Source organism: Mauremys mutica, chromosome 6, assembly GCF_020497125.1.
Source record: "Mauremys mutica isolate MM-2020 ecotype Southern chromosome 6, ASM2049712v1, whole genome shotgun sequence".
Classification (NCBI taxonomy): Eukaryota; Metazoa; Chordata; order Testudines; family Geoemydidae; genus Mauremys; species Mauremys mutica.
Window position 1 is genome coordinate 77,143,194 of NC_059077.1, and position 27,436 is coordinate 77,170,629.

At 41.4% G+C, this 27,436-nt stretch overlaps 1 protein-coding gene and 1 long non-coding RNA gene across 2 annotated transcripts in view; one reads left to right on the forward strand and one right to left on the reverse strand.

Annotated features, from left to right (window-relative positions):
* FBN2 (fibrillin 2) overlaps positions 1-27,436 on the reverse strand; it is a 250,289-nt gene that overhangs the window by 154,082 nt on the left and 68,771 nt on the right. Inside the window, exons 8-11 of the mRNA XM_045020453.1 lie at positions 11,902-12,027; positions 5,362-5,514; positions 4,388-4,621; positions 1,731-1,868 (exon numbers count right to left, since the gene is read on the reverse strand). Of these exons, the coding sequence (XP_044876388.1) occupies positions 1,731-1,868; positions 4,388-4,621; positions 5,362-5,514; positions 11,902-12,027 (651 nt within the window). The remainder of the gene's footprint in view (positions 1-1,730; positions 1,869-4,387; positions 4,622-5,361; positions 5,515-11,901; positions 12,028-27,436) is intronic.
* Positions 20,608-24,789, forward strand: LOC123372392. Its single transcript, XR_006580258.1, has 3 exons — positions 20,608-20,914; positions 22,270-22,457; positions 23,876-24,789. It is a non-coding gene; the product is annotated as an uncharacterized LOC123372392 (long non-coding RNA).

Consider the following 27,436-nt stretch of genomic DNA (forward strand, 5'->3'; position numbering starts at 1 on the left):
TGCTATTTGCAAAGGTACACTCACCAGAGCTCCCTTCCAGGGCGTCATTCTCTGGAATAGTTGCTTGTGAGGGCTGGGAGCAGGGTAATTCCGTCAGGGTGATAAAAAGCTCCTGGCTGCTGGGGTTCACGGAGTGCTGTGTGCTCTCTGCGAGGTCTTCCTCTTCTTCTTCCTCTTCATCTTCCCCGTCTGCATAATCCTCAGACATGGCAGAGATTACAACCCCCACCTCGGAATCCACGGTCAGGGGTGGGGTACTTGTGGCGCAGCCCCCTAAAATTGCATGCAGCTCAGCATAGAAGCGGCATGTTTTTCGACCTGCCCCGGACCTTCCGTTTGCTTCTTTGGTTTTCTGGTAGGCTTGTCTGAGCTCCTTAACTTTCACTCTGCACTGCACGGAGTCCCTGCTGTGGCCTTTAGCCGTCATAGCCTTAGAAATTCTTTCAAATACTTTTTCATTTCGTCTTTTGGAACGCAGTTCTGTTAGCACTGAATCCTCTCCCCAGATAGCGATCAGATCCAGTACCTCCCGAGCGGTCCATGCTGGGGCTCTTTTTCGATTCTCAGGAGACTGCATTGTTAACTGTGCTGATGAGCTGTGCGTGGTCACCTGTGATGATGAGCTCTCCACGCTGTCGAAGCAGGAAATGAATTTCAAAAGTTCGCGGGGCTTTTCCTGTCTACCTGGCCAGTGCATCCGAGTTGAGAATGCTGTCCAGAGCGGTCAGTGGTGCACTGTGGGATAGCTCCCGGAGGCCAATACCGTCGATTGCGGCCACACTAACCCTAATCCGATATGTTAATACCGATATTAGCGCTACTCCTCTCGTCGGGCAGGAGTACAGAAACCGATTTAAAGAGCCATTAAAATCGATATAAGGTGCCTCCTAGTGTGGACGGTTGTGGCGTTAAATCGGTTTTACGCTCCTAAAACCGATTTAAACGCCTAGTGTAGACCAGGCCTTACACAGTGGCACAGAAATAATTATTAAAACATAAAAATATTTTTTCAAACAATATATCTGAAAACAGAATTCCTCTTAGCAGTTCTGATATGGCCCATGTTTTGTGTTGCCTTACAAGAATTGATGACATCACAAACCACTAAAATAGAGTGGGAGATGCATTCTTTCTGCCTTTTAAAAGTGTGTCAAGCCATCAGCAGTTGAAGGGAAAACACAATACTGAATTCAGTTCTTCACAGGTAATTTCAAGTATTGTGATTTATAATGTAAACGCATTTGGTATTTAAGTCTGTACATAAATTCTGTTAATGAATTCGGATTTTACAAAAACCCTTTGCCATTCACATTCAAGAGTGGGTAAAACACATATATAGACCAAATTCTGCTAACTCGACAACAATGGAGTTACCACACTGTAAATTCAGAGTAAATGAGAGCAAAATCTGGCCCACAAAGTGTGAGGATAGATGTACAGTGATCCAACAATCACAGTGACATATAATAAACAAAAAGATCTATTCTTTACTGAGATACGTAGCAATTTTGGTTGAAAAGCTTGTTCCTTTAAGACTTACACATTGTCCTAGTATAAAGAATTGTAATTCCCACACTATTTTTTCACAAGGACCAATAATACTAACAACATTCTGTGGAGAAAACAATAAAATTAACTCAAAATTAAAATATTTTTAGAGAAATGGGTTTAAAAATGAAATATATAAGGATTTAAAAACTAAATATTGGACTGTAAAAATTTACACTTACCTATACAATCCCCATTTGCATCTTGCTTATATCCCATGTTGCACTCACATCGGTAACTGGAAATTGTTGGTATGCAGCGTCCATTTAAGCAGAGATTGGGGTGGTGTTTACATATATCTATTGTCTGATTGAGGATTGCTGAAACAGATTACAGAAGATGAGACAGTTGAATCAGAATGTGAAATAGGCACGCATAACATAATCTGTAATTATTTTAAACTATTTTTTTAAACAAATCAGTGAGTTTACAATTTTTTTGTAAACAAATCAGTGAGTTTAGGTATTCTTTAAAGTTTAAAAGGAAGTATTTCCAAGAACTATTGCTAGGACAGTAAGATAGCAAAGACATAAATTAAAATCAGAAAAAAAATTAAACAAATGGCCTTGGTTATGATTTACTGTTTACGTTGAATGTCTGATGAGAGAGGAATCATTGGATTTGGATCCAGGTAATTAATTAATACGACTTTTTTATTTATGGTGTATTTATCCTAATATTCCATGCACTGTTTTGTACTATGTCCCTGATCCTGCAACACTTGCAGAAGGTAATAGTAACGGATTATTGTTCATCCTGGGCCTTCGGCCAAAGCAGTAATTTTTTGGGGGAGACGGGACAATTCCACGTTTGGAAGAAAAAGAAGGAAAGATTTCCTCTAGCAGTACGTTTCAAAAGTACTGGTGGCTCCGTGGTTTGGAATGCTAGAAATACCGACTGTGATGGATTGGTGGACAGTATGCAAGTAAGATATCCAAAGCTGCTTGATAAAACAGGTCTACAGTATATCACATGGATGTTACTACCATACAGATTTTATATGTACTGGCAACACATGATAGCATGGTATAAAGGTTTTAGCATCATGAATTTGTGATGATTACTTTATTCACAAGTTGCAACGAGGGAGATGTGCAGGTCATCCTGAATGAGTGCTTTTACATCACACCATGTCATTATATATTTTGTATATGCTCTACATGTTCCAGAAAAACTATATTAGGAATGTTTAAGATAATTTTAAAAACATCTATGGAATTATTTCTTGTATCCCTCTCTCTGTAAAGCTTTAATCACCCTAAGTCCAATTCTGCAAGTCTGAGCAGGAGAGAAAAATTAAAACTAAAATGTAAAATGCCTCCAAAAATAACGTAATGGGTTTTCTATATATAAAAATATAGAAGGGGAGGGCTTTAAAAACGGACATCTCAGACCCTCCAGGATCCAAAAGCGAATGTTAGGTCCCCTCTGGGAGGCTGGAAATCTCCTCTCTCTCATGGAATGAAACTTCCTCTTCTACCCCTGAAGGGTACAGGATTATAGATCTTATGACTGTGAACAAAATAAACGTTTTTATTTATTAAAAAAAAAAAAACACGGTTTCAAATCAGACTCACTTTAAGGTCAGAAAGGACCATTGTGATCATCTAGTCTGACCTCCTGCACATTGCAGGCCACAGAACCTCACCCACACCTGAAATAGACTCCTACCTCTGGCTGAGTTACTGAAGGCTTCATATCATGGTTTTTAGATTTCAAGTTACAGAGAATTCATCATTTACACCAGTTTAAACCAGCAAGTGACTGTGCCCCATGCTGCAGAGGAAGGCAACGCCCCCGCCCCCAGGGTCTCAGCCAATCTGACCTGGGGAAAAATTCCATCCCAACCACAAATATAGTGATCAGCTACATGTGGGCAAGGCCCACCAGGCAGATAGATACCTGGGAAAGAATTTTCTGTAGTAAATCAGAGCCCTCCCCATCTACTGTCCCATCTCCTGTAGTTGGGGATTTTGGGGACTTAAACTGATTCAGGAAGGTGGAATTTAGGGGACAATTTTCTGGCAGGTTTTTTTTTAAATCCTGGGTAACTGATGCAACTCATGGGTTTGGAGTGTTAGAAGCCCCAGGTAGAGGGAATAGTGGCTAGATGATTCAGAAATTTGAATGATAAATATATCACACCCCTGTATAATTTATAACATGTATATTACTTCAATTTATATTTTTACCAAATATGCAGATGTAATACCGGCAAATCCCAGTTGTCGGCAGGCGGGCTCAAACCTAGGGCCTCTGAAGCTAAATGCATGAGCCTCTACTGCACAAGCTAAAAGCCATATGGCTCTTAGCAAAGGCTGTAGAACAGACTCATTAATCTCTCTCTCTAAGTGGTCTCGGTGCCACTAGATGGGACAGAATACCATACCCAGAAGGTGTGTGGGTTACATAGATAATGAACGGCTATAGTACAGAAGCTTGAGGTTAAAGCCACTGCAGGCATACATCTTAATGAGAAGTTCATTGAGTAAAAGGTGAAAATAATTGGTAAGCAGAGGGATTGTAAAAAATAGAGGTAGTTACAGTGTATGAAGGACCAATAACAAAGCTAATCTCTGTAACCCAAATAAAGAAATATTGAACATGTTTGTATTGTGATCTTTGTTGGGAAATAAGGGACTTAAACTCTCTAGAAAGTTCACTGTCATGAAAGAATACAAAATGTCTTATATGCAATTGCATTAGTAAGGATGTGTATTCAGAGAGATGTTCTCATTTTCAGAATAAAGCCTAGGAAACACAAGCAAGAAGCAATAAAGGTATGAACTCATTAATCGAAAACAGAGGGAAACAATTAAAAAAAAACAAGGAAACATACTCAGCCCAGTAATGATTGCACCATTTCCAGTGGGACTCTGGCCACCAGTCCCAACACCTGCTCCTCCTACACCAGGGGAAAAGCCATTGCCACCTGGAATGGGAATAAATCCAGTTCCTCCTGGGCCATAGCTATTCCCATTTCCACCAGGAAGGAATCCATTGCCTCCTGGTCCACCAGGTCTGGAACCACCTCCTACAGGAACTCCATCTACGCAAAGTCTGCGGTATTCATCTACAAAAAAAGAACACACAGAGAGACATGCAGTAAAACAGTCTTGCCTAATTCACTGTGTAAAGAAGATGTTGAAATATAGAACTCCGTATAATAAGAAAAAATAAAGTACCAACTCCTCATTTTGGAATTTACTGTCTTCTCTCTTCTATGCCTATGTTTATGAGGCATTCACAACAGGTGTTACTTAATGAATACCATGTACAATAATACTAGGACATGTTATAATTTACTCCTAGCTATTTGGTGTAGCATTTGGCAGGGAATGGATAAAAAAGTATGCTAATCCCTGTTCCGCAGATAGCTTAGCTTAGGTAAAATGAAAACACATTTACGCCACCGACGTGGAAAGTTGCTGAGTGCCAGGATGAGAGATTATTCATGTCATGTACATTGCCAGTTCAAAGAAACATGAAATCTATAGAAAAAGAGAGCAGCTGTTCCTTTACATTGTAATGAACTATGGATCCTCAGACTCATTTTCTCTTTGAACTTGACCACAAAATCTTCCTCAATTCACAAGAACTACTTCCAATGTCAACAAAAGGAGGTTACAGAAACTGGTCCTAAGTAATAATGGAACAGAAAAAATGGTTCACAGATGGAAACATCCATATTGAAAACACAAGAATGAATAATAACGTAATTCCTAAAAAATTTTTAAGCTTTGATTTTAAGGTAGGTTAAAACGTTTCCAGCAACCTCTGTCATAACTGGAATTGGCACCAAAAACCACTCACCAGAGCCTCTCACAGGACATATCTCAGGAACAGATCCAATGGCCCAGCATCGACCAGATTCGCAACAGCACTGCATTTTGGTAAACCTATTCGGAAGTTCTTGTGCACAGCGACCATTCACCAAGCTGGAGAAACACGTGCCTGCCCTTTGATCTGGACATTAATTAAAAAAACAAACTAATATGAACTGTCCTTTAGAAATTTGCCCCAGTGATTGCAAACACTAGGAGTAATAGCAAGAAAAGCAATTGAAAAGTTGTATAAAAACAAATTTAAATACAGTCAGACAAAGTTTATTAACAACTGGTTTATTGCAATGCCATAATGTTTCAGTGACACTAATCTTGCATTAATCCAAAATGCTGCTACCAAACTCATCCTCCTCTACTTCCACTTTAGCCATGTGAAACCCCTCAAGTCCCTTCCACAGACTCCTCAAGGAAATGATCACATATTTAATCTCTATTAGCCAGAACATGGTGCAGGTATCCTGGAACATAGGGAAGAGTAAGAAACTCCGCTTCTCCTCTATACATACCCAAACAAACCTGTGCAGCCTCCTCAGATCTTTTCTCTGGGCATTTAGAAGTAAGCAAATATTGTATGGTTGCTGTTCCTCCCCCCAGTATGCTGGCCAGGAAGTAGTAATTTGCTACTTTTTGGAGCCTCCAAGGCATAATTTCCTACCTGTGCTGCTCCCGGGGCAACGCATTTACATGCTGTCCCTTACAAAGGGGGTATTGTAGATGCACAGTCTAGCCCAACATAAAGCCTGTGCACACCCTACACCCTTACTCGGCAAGTAGAGCCATTGAACTGGAACTAATAACAGAGTACAGTAGTACTCAAATTGGCTAAAGGGAAGCGGGACTGGACCAAAGATAAATGTATGTCATCAAAATTAGTGACAAGCTACCAAAAAATACATACAATATCTTACATTGCAATTATACTATCAGTAAATGGTATACACTATATGTTTCAACAGTGCAATAAATCTTTTGATTTTTAGGTTTGTTAAATAACATATCTGAAATCAAATCACTTTGGATTAATAACATTAGACTCTGCTAAATTTTTCCTGATCAATTTTTTTAGGTGCTAAACTGAACTGACCAATTCGTAGTATTTTTTGCCCATATAGCTACTTTGGCCTGAAGAATATAATTCAGAACATTTAAGACAAGTTTTCAAAACTACGCAGATAAATTACATGTGCAAATGATGTGTCAAACCTTCCTTGCTCTACTCACAACAAAAGTTCCACTGACTAACTACAAATATGCATAAATTTTCTAGAACTGGCTTGACACAGGAGCTGGTAATTGTGTATGAGAAAAACTGTAGTTGTCCGAACAAAAAGAGTAATTGCCCTAAGATTTTTAAAAATGTGGCTCTTGATGTTTCTTTCATGATGGAATGTATGATATAATATGTAGGGACAGAATCTACCACTTTTACTCACAATGAATAGTACCTTATTCTATGAGTAGTCCCACCAAAAGCAGTAGGACTATTTGCAAAGAAAAAGTATTGTTCAGTGTGAGTAATGGCAGCAGAAACAGGCTGCGAATTTTTATCAGACTGTTTCCCAAAATTCAACATAAGCAGGAGCAAAAAAGGTGCAGAAGTGATGGAGGATTACAAACACTGAAATCAAATTTGAGCTTCATGTAAGCATTACAGTGAGGTAATGTCCAGAATGTTAGTTTTAAGGCCTAACAGCCTTGACAGTGTCATGTTAAATTCACAGGGCCTTTCTAAACACCAAGAACTATTATCAAGATATTCTTTGAGTGTTCAGTTGAACTTTAGGGGCTTTATTCAGTTTTTTTTAAAATGTAAAGGCTACAGATTTAGCCTCAAATTAGGTTTTAGAATGTTAAAACAAACAAAAACCAATACAGCACTATAAAACATAAAGGTACAAGCCGAAGCAAACAAATATGACATTAAAAATGGCAATTCGTGTTTCTTCTAAAAGCCCTTTATAATTTTAAGACTACCTCATTCCAACTACTTGGTGCAGCAAGTTAAAAAGACTTCTCAGTCCCACACTTATAATAATTAAGCACTTTAAAACTGTATTAACTGTCTAATCTTAAAGACTAGGAGCGTTATGTTGCTTAGTATGAAAGCATAGCTAGAAGGGGCTGGAAGTGGGACAAGAAACAGCACAGGGCCTTGGCAGTGATGACCACAGTCTCTGATAGATCTCAGGAGACTGGAAGTTTCATGGACCAAGCCTACTGCAGGGGTGCTGAAACAATTTTTATAGTGGGAGTGCTGGGAGGCACTGAACCAAACTGCCAACTCTTTATATGATGGAAACCACTTCAAGCCAGTGGGTATGGCAGGACCCTTGCCCTACAGCTGTGTGTGTGGGCATGTGCTTGTTCTCCATAACATACCTCTCTACTGCCTGTTCCTATGGCACAACCAGGGAAAAATTATTTTGGAGACAAACTGGCTCATTATCCATATTTTACAGGTGAAGCAACTGAGGCACCAGAGGATAAGTGGATTATCTAAAGTCACTCTATCAGTAACGGATTTAAGGACTCCTGAGTCTGCTCAAACTAACAGATGACGTAGCCAGTACAGAAGACCGGACTCCTAGAAGTACACTTTCCTATGTGTTTTATTCCTATCTAAGCCAAAGAATTAATATTTCATGCAACAAATGTAATGTCAGCAGCTTTCTCATGTAGTGAAGTTTTACTTAGTACACTGCACCTGGCTGTTGAAGTACCATTCAGGCTTCTCTTAAATAATCTAATTTTGGCAGAATGCTTTCTTTGACTTAAATTATTAATTAGAGTTCATATTAAGAGCCAAATAATTTTTCCAGAATAAAAAAGAAGAAAAGGTATCTTCTGTTTACTTGATAAGATGTGTTAATAAGTTGTCTTCATAGAGAAAGTGCAGTTGTTGCAGATGGATGTCCTATTTTTCTGCATTAGAACTCAAGTCAGAAGGAAATTTTTATATACACACACACAATATGCATATATGCAGCTCTTACTGGATTCAGTGGGAATCATATATGTGCTTCTGAAGGTAAAATGTGGACTTCTGTCTATATTTTTATTGAGTTGGGTGGAAACAATATAAAACAAGAGCATTTATTCAGCATGTGACATGCCAATGCTTTTGACGCCCCAGTTCCTTCAAAAGCAGTGTGAACTATTTTACTGCCACAGTCTCAACTAGTGATTTGTTCCATTACTGAAGTAATTTGGAAGGTTAAGAAGACTAATAGGAATGGTAAAATAGGTATTTGCATAAAATAACTTGGTATTTTGATTAAAAATAAAATCTAGAAAAACTATTAACCCAAAATTGTTCCAATGGTTTCAAATGTCTATTTTAAATTGACAGAAAAAGTTAATTCACAGTTATAAGGCTTGCTGTAATAACTGTAAATTTACCCTAATAGTGAAATTGTAAAAAGTGAGTGGAAGTTCATAAAATATCAGAATATAACAATCAACGTTGATCAGAAAGGGTGCAAAAGGGAGATTGAATTAGTCCAAACAAAAAGGCTTACTGATATAACTCAAGGGCTGGGTTAAGATCAGGTCTGACAAATAAGAGAAGTGTGGTACCAGAAATCAATTAACCAAAACTGGTGTGTCAGAAACTAGGCCTAATTTGTGGACAAAATAATGAGGAGATGGGCTAATCTACCCATCACTCACTTTTGAGATCCTGAAGAAAGAGAGACTTTGGGATGACTGTGAATGAAGTACTGACTGAAACAAGGGGAAGGAGCAAGCTCCACCATCATGGCTGCCGCCCCCACTGTCTTCTGAGATCCCAGCATCTAGTGTAACACTGTCAGATCTTTTTTGTCTTAATCTTGAAAGATGTCCTGACCAGACGGTCAAGAGAGGGACCCAGATGACACTGCCACTTCCACCGGCTTCAACTGATGCCCAGCTGGGATGTAAAACTTTTTCCTCACACACACATCCTGTGTATGCTTTTCCTTCATCATCTTATTTCTTGTCTTTTCTATCCTTCTACTTTTTCCTTCTGTCATATAAAAATCTAGCTTAACTTGCCAAGACTGTATATTTTGCAAGACTGCTACTATAAGCCTGCAACACGAGAGGCAGATAAGAACAATGCCCAATGCTTGTACAAATTTGCCAGGATTCAGAGTGGCTAATAAGACAGTATGCTATGCCTGGGCTTTTCCAGAAGCAAGATTACAAATGAAAGTCAACATCAGAAACAAGCTGCATAGTTTTAATTGTTGCTGTTCTTTTCTCTCCCCATTGCATGTGTTTGTCTTGTTCTGTCTTCTAGGAAATGGGGTTGGGCTTTATCGATAACAGCAACAACAACTGCAGCCCAGTTCAACTAACATGTTTGCTTTTCCCCAAACAGGACAGTTATTACCATCTAAGAGACTGTCAAAGAAAGGGTGGGTGGGGAGCTGTAGCAGAGTGATTACCCGCTCCTGCCCTGCGGGGCTTGAAACAGCCCAGGAGAGGGCTGTGGCTGGGGCAAGATGCCTGGGCTGATTGGAGGAAAGTAGGCTCAGTTGTGGCCATGCCCCAGTCAGGCCCAGCTGGCCCCTATAAAAGGCTGTGAGAGCCAGAGGCCCAGGCAGTCTCCCTCTGCCTGTAGAGGGAGAAGGGAACCTAGAGTGGAGCAGGGCTGGGGAAAGGCCTAGGGAGCTGGGGAGCTCCGGCCTAGGAAAGCCTCAGGCTGTAGGCCTGGTAAGGCCCATTAGGTACTGGGTGGCAGGAGGCAGCCCATAGGTAGACAGAGGCAGCAGGTCCGAACCCCATTTGCTGATGATCAGTGGCTTACACTGCAGTCCGCCCCAGTCAGCAGGGGGCTAGATGGGGACTGGCAGTAGCCGAACACTGAGGCAAAGTGGGGATAGTGGGTGGGGGTTCCCCTGGGAGGGGGAGACCCTGAGCCTGTGAGGGGTACTGCCAGGGGGGCAGCACCCAAGACAAAAGCACCGGGGTCCTGGGAGGGACACGGGGCCACATGTAAAGCGGATCACCGGCCTGCAGAGGGCGCTCTGGAGCTGGAATGAGCTAATTCCCTGAGTCACCAGCAGGAAGCGCTGTGGCAGTGAGTCCAGAGGCTTACAAGAGCACTTCTTTAAAACTCTCTCCAGCTAACACAAAATGGAACAAGGGATGTTTTAAAATGAAAGCCATACTTGATATTTCAAATGCTTTAACTGTTTTTCCCATTTTTTCTGTATTTTAATAAAAGGTCAAAAGGATTTTTAATGGGGTATTTGCCAGCACAGCAGACTGAGGCTCTGTTTAAGTACTAAGCAGGCTGATGTCTCTGTATATCAAAGCCCAAATCTTGTTTAACGCTGTTTGATACTGGACAGTGACGGCGTCATGCTTTGACTCTTTAGGCCCATTGAGTCCCTCTAAATTAACAGAACAGGCTGCCATTCTGCCCTTCACTTATTTTGCACCTAGATTCTGCAAGCAAATTATACCCCAATCCCGCAAACACTTGGGTGCGTGAGAAACTTTACCATCATTGGACAACTCAACACAAAGTTATGCACATGCTTATGTGTTTGTTGGATCTGAGCCTGAGAATGTAACATCTACGCTACTTCTGAGTGTCACAACCACCTCAAGAAATTACATTATAAGTGACACAAGATGGTAGGTTAACAGCTAATGGTTTATTGCACAGGGTAAATGATATTTTCAACCAAGGCAACATTACATTTAAAACCATACGCTTGGCATACATGCGGCTGTAAAACAAACATAGTGAAAAGATCCATGACACATATTACCACTTCTAAAAACAAACACATTTTAAAAAGGACAGAAACAGATTTTTTAAAAGTCAGATCCAAAGAGCTCTAACCTACTGACATTTGATCTTTGTTTTATTCTTACAAATGGAAAAAGGCCACTCAAGCCAAATGTAATAGCAATTCATTTCATTTCCTGTAGATGTCTTCTAAGTTTACATGAATGCACTTCTAACACTGGCATTCAGAAGGTATGCAAGGCAGACCTTGAAATATTAAGCAAGGACTCAATCTTGCTCCTTTGAAATCAAGGTGAGTTTTACCTTTGACTTCAACAGAAACAGAGTTAAGCAACGAGTGTGATTCTAATTTCTCATGTCTGTTCACATAACTGTGGCTTATTACTTCCTGGCTAAGAGTCTAATCCTGCTCCCAGCTGCAGAGGCACAGAACTAGAAATATAACTGTAAAAAACCCAAACCATATTTCTACTGTATTGGTTGAGGGTCCTGGGCCATAAGAGAGCCCATGCAGAGTCTCCAACTCTGCAGATGGTGCTCTGCAGTGGCACTCTAAACAGGACTGCACTGTGGGACACTGTGAACAGACTTAGGATTTGTGGCAGAAAGGCCAGTGTGCCTGTGTATAGTGTGGATCCCCTGGCAAAAATTCCCATTAGAGGAGAGCTTCAGCCAGTAGCCCCACCTCCGGCTTGTAAGCTACAGTAGTGGCCGGAGTCTGGCTTGAGAATGCCCTAAGAGCCCACAGAAGGATGTACTTACCAATACAGCGGGATCCATCTGTAGATGTGACATAGCCACGTGGACAAATGCAGAAATAACTTCCCACAGTGTTAGAACATTCGCCACCTTCGCAGATTCCTGGAACGATGCTGCACTCATCGATATCTGTTCAAAGAAGGAAGAAGCAGGTGATTAACAAAACATTTGCATATAATGCTTTTCAAAGAAGAGATTTTTAAAAAAAAAATGAAGGGCATTACAGTCAGTTAGAATGCAGCTCAGATTTAATAACGTACTGCAAGGTTCAGAAACTGTGGTTGATGGAGCACTTGTGGTTTGTGAGCACTTGCAGGTCTTCTGTTTAAAGCTGACTGATCACACAGTGCCGGCTTTCCTTGTACGTTCCAGTTCTGTGCCACCCTAAATCCTGAAGTAGGTTAAAGGAGTCTGGACGCTGCTCTAACTCATATCAGATGGCTGTGGTCACTTTGGGACCATAAAACAGCTGAGCATAGCGGAGATGCAGCACTGTTCAGCCCTACCCGAAACATTCCCCCCGCTCTAGGGCTGAACATGGGCAGGCAGAATAGAGGTCAAGTATGATGACTCTGCACCTGCTAAGAGTTCCCCATGCTGTGAAAATTCTCAGCTAGCCAGATCCAGCTACATTCCTGATGCTTTGCGAGCCTCAAGTAATTCACAGAAACTGTACTGTAGTCTTCAGAAGAATGGACTCAATCATTGAACATCCTTTCATAGAGTTAATCTTTGGTTACGCAAACAGTCCCATTAAAAGCAGTGGTCACATCTCACCTGAACGGAGATACCGCCAAGTCAATGGAGCAAATTTTGACCAGAGCAAAACCTATGGAGTGACGTGATGCTGGGGTATCAGAACTGAGAGCACGTGCTAGGGGCTAAACATACACTTGTGTTTTCAATGCTCCCCATATTGGTGCCCACACAGTGAGGAGGAGGAGACAGTCTGACTGTAATGCTGAGAGGTGAGCAACAGAGGGGAGTAGAAATACCTGATCACATAGTAAGTAAAGACTACATCATAATGCATAAGTACAAGTGGGCAATTTCAAGTATCAGGCATTTCCTAAGTTTTGAGTGCTTCACTTTACAACCTGAACATTTTTTTGATAGGCATGTTGGTGGTAGGGGTTTTGTTTTTTTGTTGTTGTTTTGTAATTCTAGTTCTACACTGATTTTTTTTATGGTGACCTCTGTTTATTAGAGCTCTGAGTAACTCTCTTAAATATAACCTGAAGCCAAATTAAAGTTGCCATCTTTCAGGTTTTGTAATAAACTTGAAACCTGGCTCACGTTAAACCTGGGATGAATTCTGAGAAAGCTTGGGCCAAGTTTCCAACAAACTTGGGCTGACTTATGTTTTCCAGTTGAAAGCATATGAAACTCTGTGGCTTTTGCACCACCCAAAGCCTGGAAAACGTTGGTGTTTTTGGCTCAGTCTGCATTTAAGTTCTTGGTTGCAAAGTGACATTAAGAAAGTTTTACCCCATAAAACAAACAAAAAAAAAAGTCAAACTTTTGGGCCCACATCATTTCTCATAACGTATGCAGAAGAAGCTATGAAGAAAGAACTCTTAAAGAGGATCAATTTGCAGAGGTCCCCCATACAGTCCCTTCAGGACTTGGGATTTTCACTCCCACTAAAGAAAGTCATGGGACACAGCCCCCAACCTGGCAGAGCTCCAGGGATTATCCTATTGCCTCTACACTGGCTCTGACCCACGAGTACCTCTAGTTCCTTAGTCATGGCTGCACCAGGAGGGGGGGTTGGGTGGGTTTAACGTGGAAAAAAAATAGCCCTGGGCTGTGTTGTCTCCTCTAGGGAACCACAGTTGGGGGCCCAATGAGTGTACAATGTGCATCTCATCTCCCCCACTCTATCCAGTCTTCAATCTTGCTACTGTGAAGACTCCAGACCAACGAAGAGTGCCCATGGGATTAAGGAAGTGTGGGGACAAAGTCACAGGGATGACAGCACGCTAGGTAGAGATACAAAAGAAATCCTCCATGCATTAATGTGGATCTAGAGCAATGGTTCTCAACTAGGGGTATGTATACCCCTGGGGTATACAGTGGTCTTGCAGGGGATACATCAATTCATCTAGATATTTGCCTTCTTTTACAACAGGCAACATAAAAAGCTCTAGCGAAGTCAGTACAAACTAAAATTTCATACAGACAACTTGTTTATACTGCTCTATGTACTATACACTGAAATGTAAGTAAAGTATTTATCTTCCAATCCATTTATTTTGTAATTATATGGTAAAAATGAGAAAGTAAGCAATTTTTCAGTAACAGTGTGCTGTGACACTTTTCTATTTTTATGTCTGATTTTGTAAGCAAGTAGTTTTTAAGTGAAATGAAATTTGGAGGTATCCAAGGCAAATCAGACTCCTGAAAGGGGTACAGTAATCTGGAAAGGTTGAGTGCCACTGATCTAGAGGGTACAATCTCATACTGTATTTGAAAAGGAAAAGGAATATTGCACTGTGAGGGAACCAATAAAAACATGGTGAAACGTTCACTGTAAAACTTTCAGGGGATTTTTAGGTACCTTTTTGTACACGGGACATCTCCTTACAGCGATCATTGCTCTACCACCAAAGCATGCAGATAGTTTATATCTTAGAGGATCATATGACCTTTGTAGCATGTTTTACTACAAGGAAGTGAAAAATTATAATCTTTTCAGCTAGGCTATTTAAAATATTGTTTTAAAGCACTCACAAGAGTTTAGCATGATAAATTTACTGAACACACTTACTTGCCTTCCTTACTTGTGGTGATTATTCCCCACATTCTAAATATCAGATTTTTTAAAAAAATTAACTACTCCACAACTGAGAAAAAAAAACTATTATAAGTATATCCAGTATTTTACAACTGAGAAACAAACACAGCCTCGTGCTTTACTGCTTTTCTGAATGGAACTCTGCAGGGCAGACTGGGGAACAATCTTCCTGTTCCTCCCATAGCTCCCCTGTCTCCATGCAGAAGAAGGGGGAAGAGGGCATAACTGGACCAAATATTTTTAATACTTCTTCTCCTTGTGCTTCCTCTGCTGATTCAGCAGAGGCTGTTAACTATATTTTTGTTGCAGATCACATAATTTCTGAGGCTTTTATTATACCAATAATAAAACAAACAGCTTATAAACTCTTAGGGCAGAGATTGTATTGTCCTTTGTTTCTGAATAGGACCCGACACCACACTGAGGGACTACCAGAAACAGCTACATAAATTATTATGAATAAAAAATAATGAATTATAATCCATTTGGTATATAGTTTAAAATATTTGCCAAATGGAAAAAAGAATATCAGAATAGGAAGGAGCTTCAAGCTTTAAAAAAAACACTAAATGCAAATAAGGTATTAGACATATTTTTGTCCCTTTTCACTTACTGTTTTCAGTTAGATTTTATATACCACTACTTTGATACTGTCTTTTATTTTAACAAAGCATCTAACCTACAGTGGCAAGTTTTAACTGACATCTTATAATACATATGGTATCCACACTTTGTAGAGATTTAGGCATTTTGTAAGAAAAAGCCATTTTTGCCAGATCAAAAACATTCTAAGCAATAATAGCTTCACTTGTGACATCATAGCTAACCACCACAGAGGCTTCAGAATCCCAAATGGTGGTATAAATCCAAACCAAGTAATTCCCCCAGGAAATCTACAAAATCTTGCATGATTTTACTACATTACGACCAAATATATGATGTGGCGAATGGGTTACCATCCTATTTAATCCAATGAAATGAAACCATGTGTGTAAATCATAGCAGAACTGGAACCTGTTGCATGCCTTGGCTTGATATCTTCTATGCAGTGCATTTCTATCATAACTGATAACTGGTTAAAAACAAGAATGATAATCCCCTCTACCAAGCAAAAATTAAGGCACAAAGACAGACAGAAAGGAAAACTGGCAAGGACAAATCATCCACGAGGATCTTTTTCATGTTTTCTGAATAGAGTTCCTCTTGTGTTGGCAGTTTCAGCAGAGATGTCACAGATTGCATGGGCAGGGAAGCTCTCTACTCTCTCAACCCCTGAACATCAGGTTCCAGCACAATGGCAGTGTAGTGTGAGGAAAATTACACTGTCCATCTTTGTTACTGTGCTGATTCTGCAAATAGATACAAGACTTCACTGTCCAGGACTATCTGTCTGGCACCATGCATAGACACCTCCAAGCCTGCAGCAATCTTTTGCAGGATGCTTTTATTTTTTGCTGACTTAGTGGGGGAAAGAGCTGTGAAGCACAGAAACTGATTGAAACAACTTGAATTACATGTATAATGTTGCCTTCTAAAAACACCAGGCACTTGTTGAAACGTAGGCATTTCTCATTGATTTTCACTTTATCTTGCATAGGTGGGTTGCTGCTACTTTAATGGGCAGCACCGTCTACTTAGAAAATCTCTATGTGTGCAATAAACATAGGCTTTAAAAGGCTATACAATTTTGTACCCTTTATTGTAATTCTAATTACAGCTTGGGACCCACTTTCACTCCAGGTAATAAGGAGACATACAAAAGAAAGCCCACATAGGGTGCTCTGCTCTGCAAGTCTGCAGGGACTGCATGAAGACTGGGCAAACTAGGGCAAGGAGCTAGAAGGCTGGGGGCAGACTGCAAATCATTCTCCTCACCTGGCCCCATGCAGATTCCCTAGAAAAGGTTATCAGTTGAGGGCTGTATTATCTTTTCTACAACGTACCCTCCACTGAATGCTGGGGAGCTGAGGAGAGCTTCCATGTGGCCTCCTGCAATTCCCTGAGGATCTACCATGTTTTGGAGAATGGATCCTGCAACCTTTTCAATGGGGGAGGGCAAACCCTACCCTTCTGACCAAACAATATACCAGAAGCTCTTAGAGAAAGTTCCCAGGTTGATGTCTTGCACCGGAGACCCATCACACATTTTACCAGCACCAGGTTAAGGATATTTTCTTGCCACTAGTTTCTAAGCTAAACTCCGTTTTCCCTCCATTCTTGTGCACTGACATACCCACAACAAGATTTCTGTTAGCACTGACTGGAAATTTTGAGATTTTACTTCAGAAAGACCAGTAGACTGGTTGGCTGGAAGAGCCGCACAGTTCACAATAAAACAAGCATAAATTAAGGCTTATGGGGAAATGCAACTTAAGTTGTAAAAGAGGACCTTGCCGTAAGTATGAAACAAACGAAAGGTCTGAGTATCTGCCCTTCTGGTGTTGCACCTAAGAAGATAAAACTGAGCAAACTCCACTAAGACCTGGCTCTAAATGTATGAAGCAAACATCCCAGCTGCAGGTATTAATAGGATATCTATCTGCCAAAGAAAACAGCCTGGCCACTTGTCGGCCAGAACTCATGGCTTTTTACTGTAAAGCTTACAGGAGGCAGGATATGATGAATATCTTGGCAAATGTACCAGAAAAGGGTCTCAGAAATATCTGAACGCTGAAAAAGGCTGCTGTGGAAGTGTTTTAGCTATATTCTACCTCGTCTAATGTAGGGTCAAGTTTGAATTTAACACACACGGTGTAATGAACTGGTATGTTATACAAGGAAGGAAAAACAGAAAAAGAATTTTATTCTTTAAAAGGCTGTTTACATTTTGGCATCAAGTTTCATCAAGAGAGTTAGACTGTGACATATAGGCCTTGCCCTGCAGGGTGAGTGGTGCAGAACCACACCACACAAGAACAGGGGGAAGAGCACCAGTGGCATTCTGCCTCCTACAGCATCCTAGTGTACTGGGAGGAGGACAAACTGCTACACTCCTCCAAGGGATGAGGTGTATTCCCACCCGCAAGGGAGTAATTAGGGCACAGTCCCTACATTTCCTTAAGTGCAAGTATGGTAATTTTACCCACCACTTATGTAGACCACCAGGCAAGCACGGTGGTCCACATAAGCAGTGGGCCCCTTCCCCTTCACTGAACACCATGGAAGTAGTAGGCAGAATCTAGCGCTGAAAGAGTACATTCTCCTCGGGACCCACATGTGTAACTTCCATGAGCACTAGCAGATGAGTCAAACGTATCTCTTTCTTAAAATGAGGGTCATGTATACACTGGTAGTCTTCAAAATAAACACAATTTTAGCCCTAAGATGACACCTAATATACTGCATATCAATAAGCTTATGCCAAAGAAGTAGGAAGGGTTTTTTCTGGTTACGGTATCAGACTGGCACTCAGGAGATCCTAGCTCTGTCACAGACTCTCCATATCCCCTTGGGCAAGTCACTTATTGTCTCTCTGCCTGTTTCTCTTCCTGTAAAACAAGGATGATGATGATAATTCTTCCCTACTTTACATGGGTGTTGTGAGGATAAATTTGTAAATGTTTATGAGCTACTCAGATACTATGAAAAGACTATAAATAAATTAAAAAAATACAACCCTGTGCTATGTAAATGTTATGGGCCAAATCCCCCCAAACAGGTGTCCAAGCTATGTACAGAATGTAGGTATATGCAGGCACGCACAGATAGTTACATATACAATATACGTCTGTTGTGTATGCTCCATAATCCTTATTCAGGGAAAACTCCCATTCATTCAGTAAGCTCTGCCTCAGTAAGAACTGCTAGCTCTGGCCTCCCAAAATACTCTATAAACAGAATGTAGATCTTTTAGATAAGAAACACAGGCGAGTAATGCAAAGTAATAGTCTAGCAGAGAAATAAATGGATTTAGTGCTCAACACAGCTGAGGGAAATATACATTTAGGTAGAAAAAGCATGACATGAACACTCTTATTTATTCCAATTATTGCTGCCATAAGATAAAAAAATTTTAAAAAATACAAAAGTACATGTGGATGCTTAAGGCCAAAGGATATAGCAGAGAATTTGAAATCTCACCCTCCTAGGTGTAAAGCTTACTGTTTTAAAAAAAGGCTGAATAGTCAATGTTACATTCCTACCACTCCCATTGAAAACTGGAGTTTTGCCTGGGTAAGGATTGTAGGTTTTGTCCTTTTTAAGTCAGCAAGTAATGTTTCATCTGGCCTTCCATACTGAGGGAGGGGAAAGGAGTGGGTAGAATACTCAGTAGTGAGATCAGTTTTGTATAACATTTTAAATAAAAAGTAACATTCTGATGGACCCTCTATTAACTGAATCCTCCTTCTATACACACATTCTCTTCTCAGACATTTTCTCACAGAGGGACAGTTCCAGATGTCCCGCTTCCCTGTGGCCCTAACCTGCAAACACTTACATGACCAGTTCCAGTTAAGTTCAGGTGTAATCATCTGTAGGACTGGGCACTCTATTTTTACTCAGACTCCCACTGAAGCCAAAGGAATTTTAACCAAGAAATGCCTGAGTAAAAATTGAGGCCTGGATTGTCACCCCGCAAAATCTGTGCATGACTGGTCCCTCCCATGCATCAATTTCATCCCTCCCACCCCTCAGACTACGGCTATGTCTATATGTCTATGCCGTTGATGGCATGTAAGACATATGTAGCTACATGCTGCAGTGAAAAGCAGGCTGCATTCACACAGCAGTGTGTAGCTACGCATGTCAGTGAAAGGCTGTGGCAGTGGGGAGCTGCCTGTGCCCTTCCTCACAACAGGAATTTTCCCGTGTTAGGAAAAGGCTCTAGCAGCGGGACACTCCATGGTTTAAAAAAAAGCAGCGCAGACAGGGGGCAGGGTTAAGGAAGGCACTGCTTGAATGAGTAGGTACATATCCACAGGGTTCAGGGTGTACTCTACTTGACCAAGCAGAGCCTCACCATCTACACTGCTATTTATACCCATGTCAGGGGGCATATAGTGTATGTACTCTTCACGCTGCTGAAAGGAATGTGCAGTGTAAATATACGTTATCTCTTTCCCCTAATACCCCCGCCCTCATCTCCCCACAGAGCTTATTTAGGAATATAATATAAAGCTGGGGTTATAGCTTCTTTTCTGCATCAACCTCTCCTCCCCATCAGCGATGCTGCAGCCAGGGACTCCCTGGTACCATGCTCAGTCACATAGCCAGTGCCTACTTGGGGAAGAGCAGATGCGCTGATACACATAGTCTTTTCTGCAGGGGAAAACCACAACCCACTCCCTTTTTCCTCCTGGTGGATGATGATGGGGAGGGTGGAGCAGCACAAAGGGAGATTTCCTTCCAATATGCCCTTCAATGGTGATGACCTGGTCCAGAATAAAGACCTCAGGCCTTGGCCCAGTATTAATCAGCACTTGACCAGATCTTTTAGTGCCTTAAAGGGAAATGAAAAACCAAAAAGGTGTACTCCAGTCCCAAAACACAGGCTAAATTGATGCTATGACTCTGGTAATGAAAATCATTCCAAAGACTGGCCTGACTACATATAGGAGATTTTATTAAACTATTTCCTTACCACCTCGTGATCATTTTACTCAGCGGAAAACAAGCCAGTGATCTATAAATTGCAACGCTATAAGAAAATGTTTGCACCTGCATCAGTTCTTGTGGGTGGGAGGTAGAGACAGGATTATGTGATACCTTTTACTAAATCAAAAGAACAAGTGACCTTTCTGAGCTTATTGGTTCTGTGTCAAAACATATATGCTGGACCAGTAAGCTATCCCCTTCAGCCGATGTCTTTATAGAAATATAAACTCTCTTTATAATGTTCACATTACAGTAAATTAACGTGTATAATTTTTTGTTATATGCACTCTATTTTTCAGGGTGTCAGGTGCCAGGAAATAAAGATTACTCTCCCTATAGGAAACTATGGTTCTTTGAGATATGTTGTCCACACAGATTCCACACTTGATGCTCATGCACACCATCTGCACGAGATCAGATTCTTTTGAAAAGCAGTGTCTGGTGGGACTGCACCTACATCTTGCACACCCTTTCACTTCCTGTGGCCAAGTAAGGCCACAACCCCCACTCAGTTTCTTCACTAACAAGAATGCCTGGAGTAGGACACTGGTCAGCAGGAATGAAGGGCAGGACATGGAATCTGTGTGGACAACAGACAGCTTGAAGAAGTATATTTACAGGAAGGTAAGTAATCGTTATTTTTTCTTCAAGCAAGTGTTCACACAGATTCTACTCTTGGTGATAAGCAGGCAGTTATACCGGTGTCAGGAGATGGGTGAGAGGAGGCCTACTGAAAGAAGACCCCCCCCGCCCCATACTAAATTTCACAGCATGGAAGCTTGCACCAGGGAAAAATGTGAGGACTGAACTCTACATTTTTGCTCTGCATCATTCTGATATGGGGGCCTTCACTAGACAGGCTGCAGAAGTTGCCTGGGCCTGGGTGGAGTTACCGCTGACCTGTCCAGCTGAATCTTCCTTAGCTAAGGTATAGCAAGTCTAAATACAGTCCAAGACCTACTTAGATAGCCTCCATGAGGCTACCAGTTGACCCTTAACCCTTTCAGCAAACATCACAAAAGAGTCTTGGTGCACATCTGAATGGTCTGGTTGTGCCCAAACGAAAGGTTAATTACTCACAACATCCAGTGTGCAGAGTTTATTTCTGGTTGTAGAGGGATGTGTTTTTGGGAAGAAAACCAGGAGGTGAATAGGCTGGTTGATGTCAAAGTCTGAGATCACCTTACGCAGAAATGTAGGGTGAGGTGGGACCAGGACTCTGTATATGGTGGGCCTGCCGTGAGAGCCTGAATCTCTCCTATCCATCTAGCAGATGTGAGGACCACCAGGAAGGCAGTTTCGTTGAAAGATGGCAGAGACAGCATGTAGCCAAAGTTCAAATGGGGAACTCAACAATATCAGCAGACCAGATTGAGGTCTCATGAAGGAGGGGCTCTCAAACTGGTGGAAACAAATGGGGGAGCCCTTTGAAAAATCTCAACAGCCTGGAGTGTGAGAAAACAATGCATCATGGAAGAGGGGGATTATTGGAGGATATCATTAGAGATCCACCCAAACTGAACTAAGGGAACGTCTGGTTTGTTTCAAGTAAAGTAAATATTATGGCAGGTATTGGGGCTGTTACTGGTGAACTATTCCACAGGTACTGGGACTGTTACTGGTGAAAGCTGACACTGCATTGCCCAGATAGAGAATCTCTTCCATTTGGCTCTATATGATAGCCTGGTCAAGGGTTTCCTGCTGCGAAAGAGAATGTCTTGCACTGCAGCAGAGTAGCTTTTTTTCTGTACCACTCATCCAGCCAGCTTCCCCACAGAAGCAGGGGGCAGGAAGTCAAGTACTCAAACCACTAGGCTGATGGGCTGTCCAACACCCCTGGTACACTGCTGTTAACTGCAGTGAAAGATTAAAGAATCAAAGAAAACCTAACAATTTAACTAGTAAAACTTCAAACTTGAAAACTAGTAACTTCATAAGCAAAGAACATTGATATTGTGGGTTCTGTCTTGCACCCACAGGAGGCAAGAAGGAATTGAGCATGAGCTGCAGCTGCCCCATCTTTTTTACCCTTGCTTTAGGAAAGGAGAGGGCAAGAACAGTGAAGGAGTGGCTACAACTGGCACTACTATTCAAAATAATCTGATCTTGTATGCATGGGGCGCTTGCACCCCAAGAGTAGAATGTGTGGACAATCACTCGAAGATGAGTAAGTGCTACAATTTTAAGCTCTCTCTACATTAGGAAAATTTCAAAAAAATTGCACCAACATAATAATATTGATGTAGTACACCAGCACAAATTTCTCTAATGTGGACAGGCTCTTCCTTCTCTCCACCTTAGTACTGTAGGATGCTAGCCACGTAGTAAATAAAACCTTTTTGATTATTCAAGTTGAAATAACAAGAGCTTCAAACCACACATACTGTTATCTGATTTCAGTTCTTCCATGTACACTGACTTAAACTTCCTACACTCCCTTATTTAAACACCAAATACAGTAACGGGAACATTCTTTACTGGTTGTATCTAGTTCATTCATTCATCCTTGTGAACATTATCTGGGAGAATTGTTGAATAACCTTTTAAAAAAATTATTAAAAAGAGCTTTGGATAATTTAAAGGAGGAAAATGCAAAGCATGTTTTAATTGCCCTCTTAAGAAGCAGGGATATCCTTGAACAAGTTCTCCTCTTGGCATTATGATACTTTATTTGATGCCAGGCACAAACATTACATGTTCAGATTTCTGACCTACAATCAGCCAATATAAACTCATGTAAGTATTTGTATACACTGGCATCCAAGTCACTAATAAAATGCAACCCCATGCCATGCTGAACAGGTCATTTTAAAGGAGCATTATCCTTTTGAAACATCGGGGGGGGGGAGGGGAGAGGGAACAAACAAGTGATTAAACTTGAACGCAAAAACACAACAAAAATAATTTAAACATTAAAACGATACATAATCTGCTTTCCTTTTACTGTTTAACGTAATGAGAATTTTTTGGTTTTGTTTTACTCTGTTCTGTTAAACCAAGGAAAAAGAGAAAACTATTTTTCAGTGAATACTTATCACCCACTTTGCAAGTGATTATTTTCTGTGAGCTTATTACCTTGCTTTAATATCTTGACTTCTACAAATAAGTTTACAATATGGTTTCATTAACTATTTGGATTGTGAATCTAAAGCAAACCCAAAATGTTTTCCATTATATAACCACTTTATACTCCGCCCTCATGCAAAACTCAGATAGATTTCAGTGTTTCACATCTGTTACAGTGAGCACAGTACACAAAAATAACACAGTTTCACACAGTTTGTTTAAAATGTGACCTCAAGTATTAGTACATCATTTTGAAACTAGTTTACGGTTTGTCAAGAATGACTTCTTCACATCTCTTCTGCCTCAATTGCCAGTGACAAGGTGCCATAAAATGGGATTCAATCTAATCCTAAATGTATTAGTATAAAGAGCAATTAGATGGTAATATTCTGATTGATAGTAAAGGGGATGCATACATATTATCAATTCATTGTCTAGTTTAAACTAAAAAACATAGATGCCACTAAGATCTGGCTTTAGTTACATCTAATCTATTAACTTTTTTTGTGACTCTCGCAGAGTGAAGGCGGCCCAGTTCTCAAGCCTTTGCCCTCAGAAAATATAACTAGTCCTCACCTTACTAGTGGGGAGGGAATTAAACAGAGGCATTCTTTCGATGTCCTGAATGTCAGGGCCACAGGGAAGAAGAGAGAAATCTCTGTTTCTTCAGTCCAATGAGCCCTATGTGAGGTCCTGGATGACAGCTCCACTTTTGAAAAGCCATGTTGGAACTCCGCCTGGCCCATTCAGACAGACAGCCAGGAAGATACTGGGGAGGCAGCACACCTGCTCATTCTGTTTATCAATCACCTCCAATGACTTAACTGTCATATTTACTACGGTGGCATGTGGAGTCTGTGACATTACTCCTGGAGATGAGGTGGCTATGAGTGTCAGCAGACACACTCCATGGCTACCTCAAAGTGAGGTGTTACCCCTCAGGATCCGCAGAAGCATCAACTACAGAGCCTGGACACAATACAAAGCTGCTGAAGGCTCTGTGCAGCAGACATTGCCAGGAACCAGGATTTGATTCATTGATCTGAAACTGTATCATAATAGTCACCAACAAACGTTATCTTTTCTCAGGTGCTAGCTTTTTCATTTTAAAAAAAACCTTCTTTGGGCCTCTCCCTGCAGCCTTTTCTTGAGAAAGACTCCCACTGGCTCCCAGGAGAGTATTGCCAGACTGAAGATAGCAGTCAGGCCTTCTATTCCCTTCCACCCTATAATGCATTGCTTGTCCACCCTAAAACTCCCACTGATTTTATTGGGTATTGCAGGTTTGCAAGGAATGCAGGATCTTGCCCTTGGTGTATAATGTATACAGGCATAAATTGTAGAGCCTGACATTGAATAAAAGCCTCTACTCAGCAATTTAAAAAAAATGGAGCCAAGATGGCTATAAACATTAACAAAACATACTATTTCTAACTGGCACAATATCCAAACAAAATGTATAGTTGTTTAGCATGTAATTGTCTTCACTCCATTTTTCAATTGTCAAGCTGAAGAATAGTCTGTTCAAGTTTTCTCAAATTTTCTATTCAACATTTCAGCTTATTATTTATTCTAACATTAATATATTTGTTGGTGATATGATTGCAAGTAAATACTTTTGGACTTTGGGCAGATTACTTATTGTCTGAGACTTGTTAAAGTTAGCTTGAATGGCATTGAGAAAACATACTGTGTTGCCAACATTTTTACAAGCATAAATAATTCTGTTTCTATTCACATATCTTGTAATAATTTTAATAGGTGGGGCTGTCAGCACTATCAAGTACTAAGGTTGCTCAACACTTTCCATTATAAACTCCTGTTTTCAGTTGCTTATAATTTTCCCAAACTTTAACCATTCGGGCTAACTTATTTTTTATGCTCAGTGTCTATCTCAGACTGAATTTTTTTGGAAAATTTTAGCCAAAACAGTTCAAGTGTTTCTGAGAACAAGATTAGGGAAAAGTATGCTGTTTTGCCCATGTTACAAAATTCTGGCAACCTTTTCTCTGGAAACATCCAGTGCACCCCCTGGAGAGACCTCAAGTTTGGCAGGGGGCAAACCTTTGTGTCAGGGATGTGCTGTTTGCAAACTTGCTAAATTTGGACAGATTTTCACAACATTATAAGCTTTTGAAAATCACAGTTCAGACATGCTCAGTAGAGACTTGCTAGAGCTTAGAATCTTCTGAGCTTTTTAATTCTGTCATAACGAGCACATTTGCGCCTCTCAGAGCTCTTGGTGCTGACTGAACTGTACGTGCACCATCCCCACAGAGTGACTAAGCATTCTCCAGCTGAGGGCTACAAAAGAACTTTTCTGGGAATGACTTCTCGCAACTGCAGTGGGCTGGAGTGGGGCCAGGCACCAGACAGAGCAGGGAGCTTGCTTCTGCTGTGCTCTCAATGATCCCGCTCTGCTGACACCCAGGCAGTGTGGAGGAGGAAGCCGTCTAATTCAAGCACAGAGGGAATAAGAGCTGGTGCAGGCGGGGAAGACAATGAGTCTGGTGAAACTGGGACTGGAAATGGTGGGAGAGAAAAAAAGTGGTTATTAACCTGCCCATTACTGTTGTTCTTCGAGATGTGTTGCTCACATTCATTCCACGTTAGGTGTGTGCGCGCCACATGCACCATTACCAGAGATATTTCCCTCGGTGGTATTCATCCTTCTTGGCAACCAACCCCAACAGTGGGGTAAGGAGGGTGGGATGTGGAATGGTCACAAGCAACACATCTCGAAGAACAACAGTTATGGAAAGGTTAGTTGACCCTGGGGAAACCAGAATGGCCATTGCATAGGCCACCTGGCGAGGCACCAGCAGGGGGGACCCGCACTGATGTCCAACAGCATGTAGGATGGGTACTGATGGGTACTGAGGGCCAGACTCAGATGAAGAATCCTCTCTAGGCAACCACAGAGAAGCGGTACCTCACTTTACTATAAGTCCGATGACCAGTGGCGGACCAGGGATGACTTTGAAGAGGAGAGAAGACACTGATTCTCTCTAGAGGTTAGCAGAGGGCCCAGTGCTGGGAAGAAACTCTGAGCACCGTGTTCCCTCCTGCTCAAGATCAACAGAGATGACCTAATGGGGTCGGCGGGACTGAGAGTGATGGTAAGTCTCTGGCTGCAGTGAAGGCCTGTGAGGATGACGGCATCGCAATCCTGCTGGCGCTGCAATGACCTCTTGGCATCGGAAGGGGTTCCTCACCAGACTCAACAATCTCATTGGAGTCAACTATGCTGCCATGGACCAGGCTGGAAGAGTGACCCGACGCAGGTCACACTCCACTGCCTTCCCCCTGCTTTCCTTTCTTTGGCACTGGGTGAGCACTCTGTCAGTATGCTGCTTTTTATGCTTCTTCCTTGGCACTGGAGATGGAGAATGGTGCCAGGATGTGCATGGTGCCAGAGGAGTGCTTCGCACCGAGGCCAAAGTCTTCAGTGCCAAATCTGAGCAGCTTGGTTATGAAGCCAGTCTAAGAGCAGCTTCCATTAGGATAGCCTTAAGTCTAATCACTCTGTCCTTCTTTGTGCAAGGTTTAAAGTCCCAACAAATTTGCCAGCAGTTCTTCACATGAGATTCTCCCAGACACTTCAGACAACTGGAGTGTGAGTTGCTCATGGGCATAGGTTTGCCACAGGAGGCACAAGGTTTGAAGCCCAGGGACCAGGGCATGCCCATTCCCAGGGCACAGAAAGCACCTTAATTATAAGGGGAGAGGGTACTAATTATTTACACAAACACTATTTACAATATATACACTACAGAAAGCTATGTAACTGAGAAGAAGAAAAAAACACTGATCGGCACCTTGCTGAAGGAAGAGTAGACGTTTCAGCAACTATCATGGGCGGTAAGAAGGAACTGAGAGGGCACATAGCCAGCAGCACCCCTTACACCAGTGCATAAGAACACAGATCAGAGGGCGCTAGAGCCGGTCCGACAGATACCACCGAGGGAAAAATCTCCCACTACGCTGCTCACGGCACACACATGCATAACATGGAATGGACAGGAGCAAGCACTCAAAGAAGAACTGACTGTGAATTGGAGGGGGAGACTGGAACTGGCT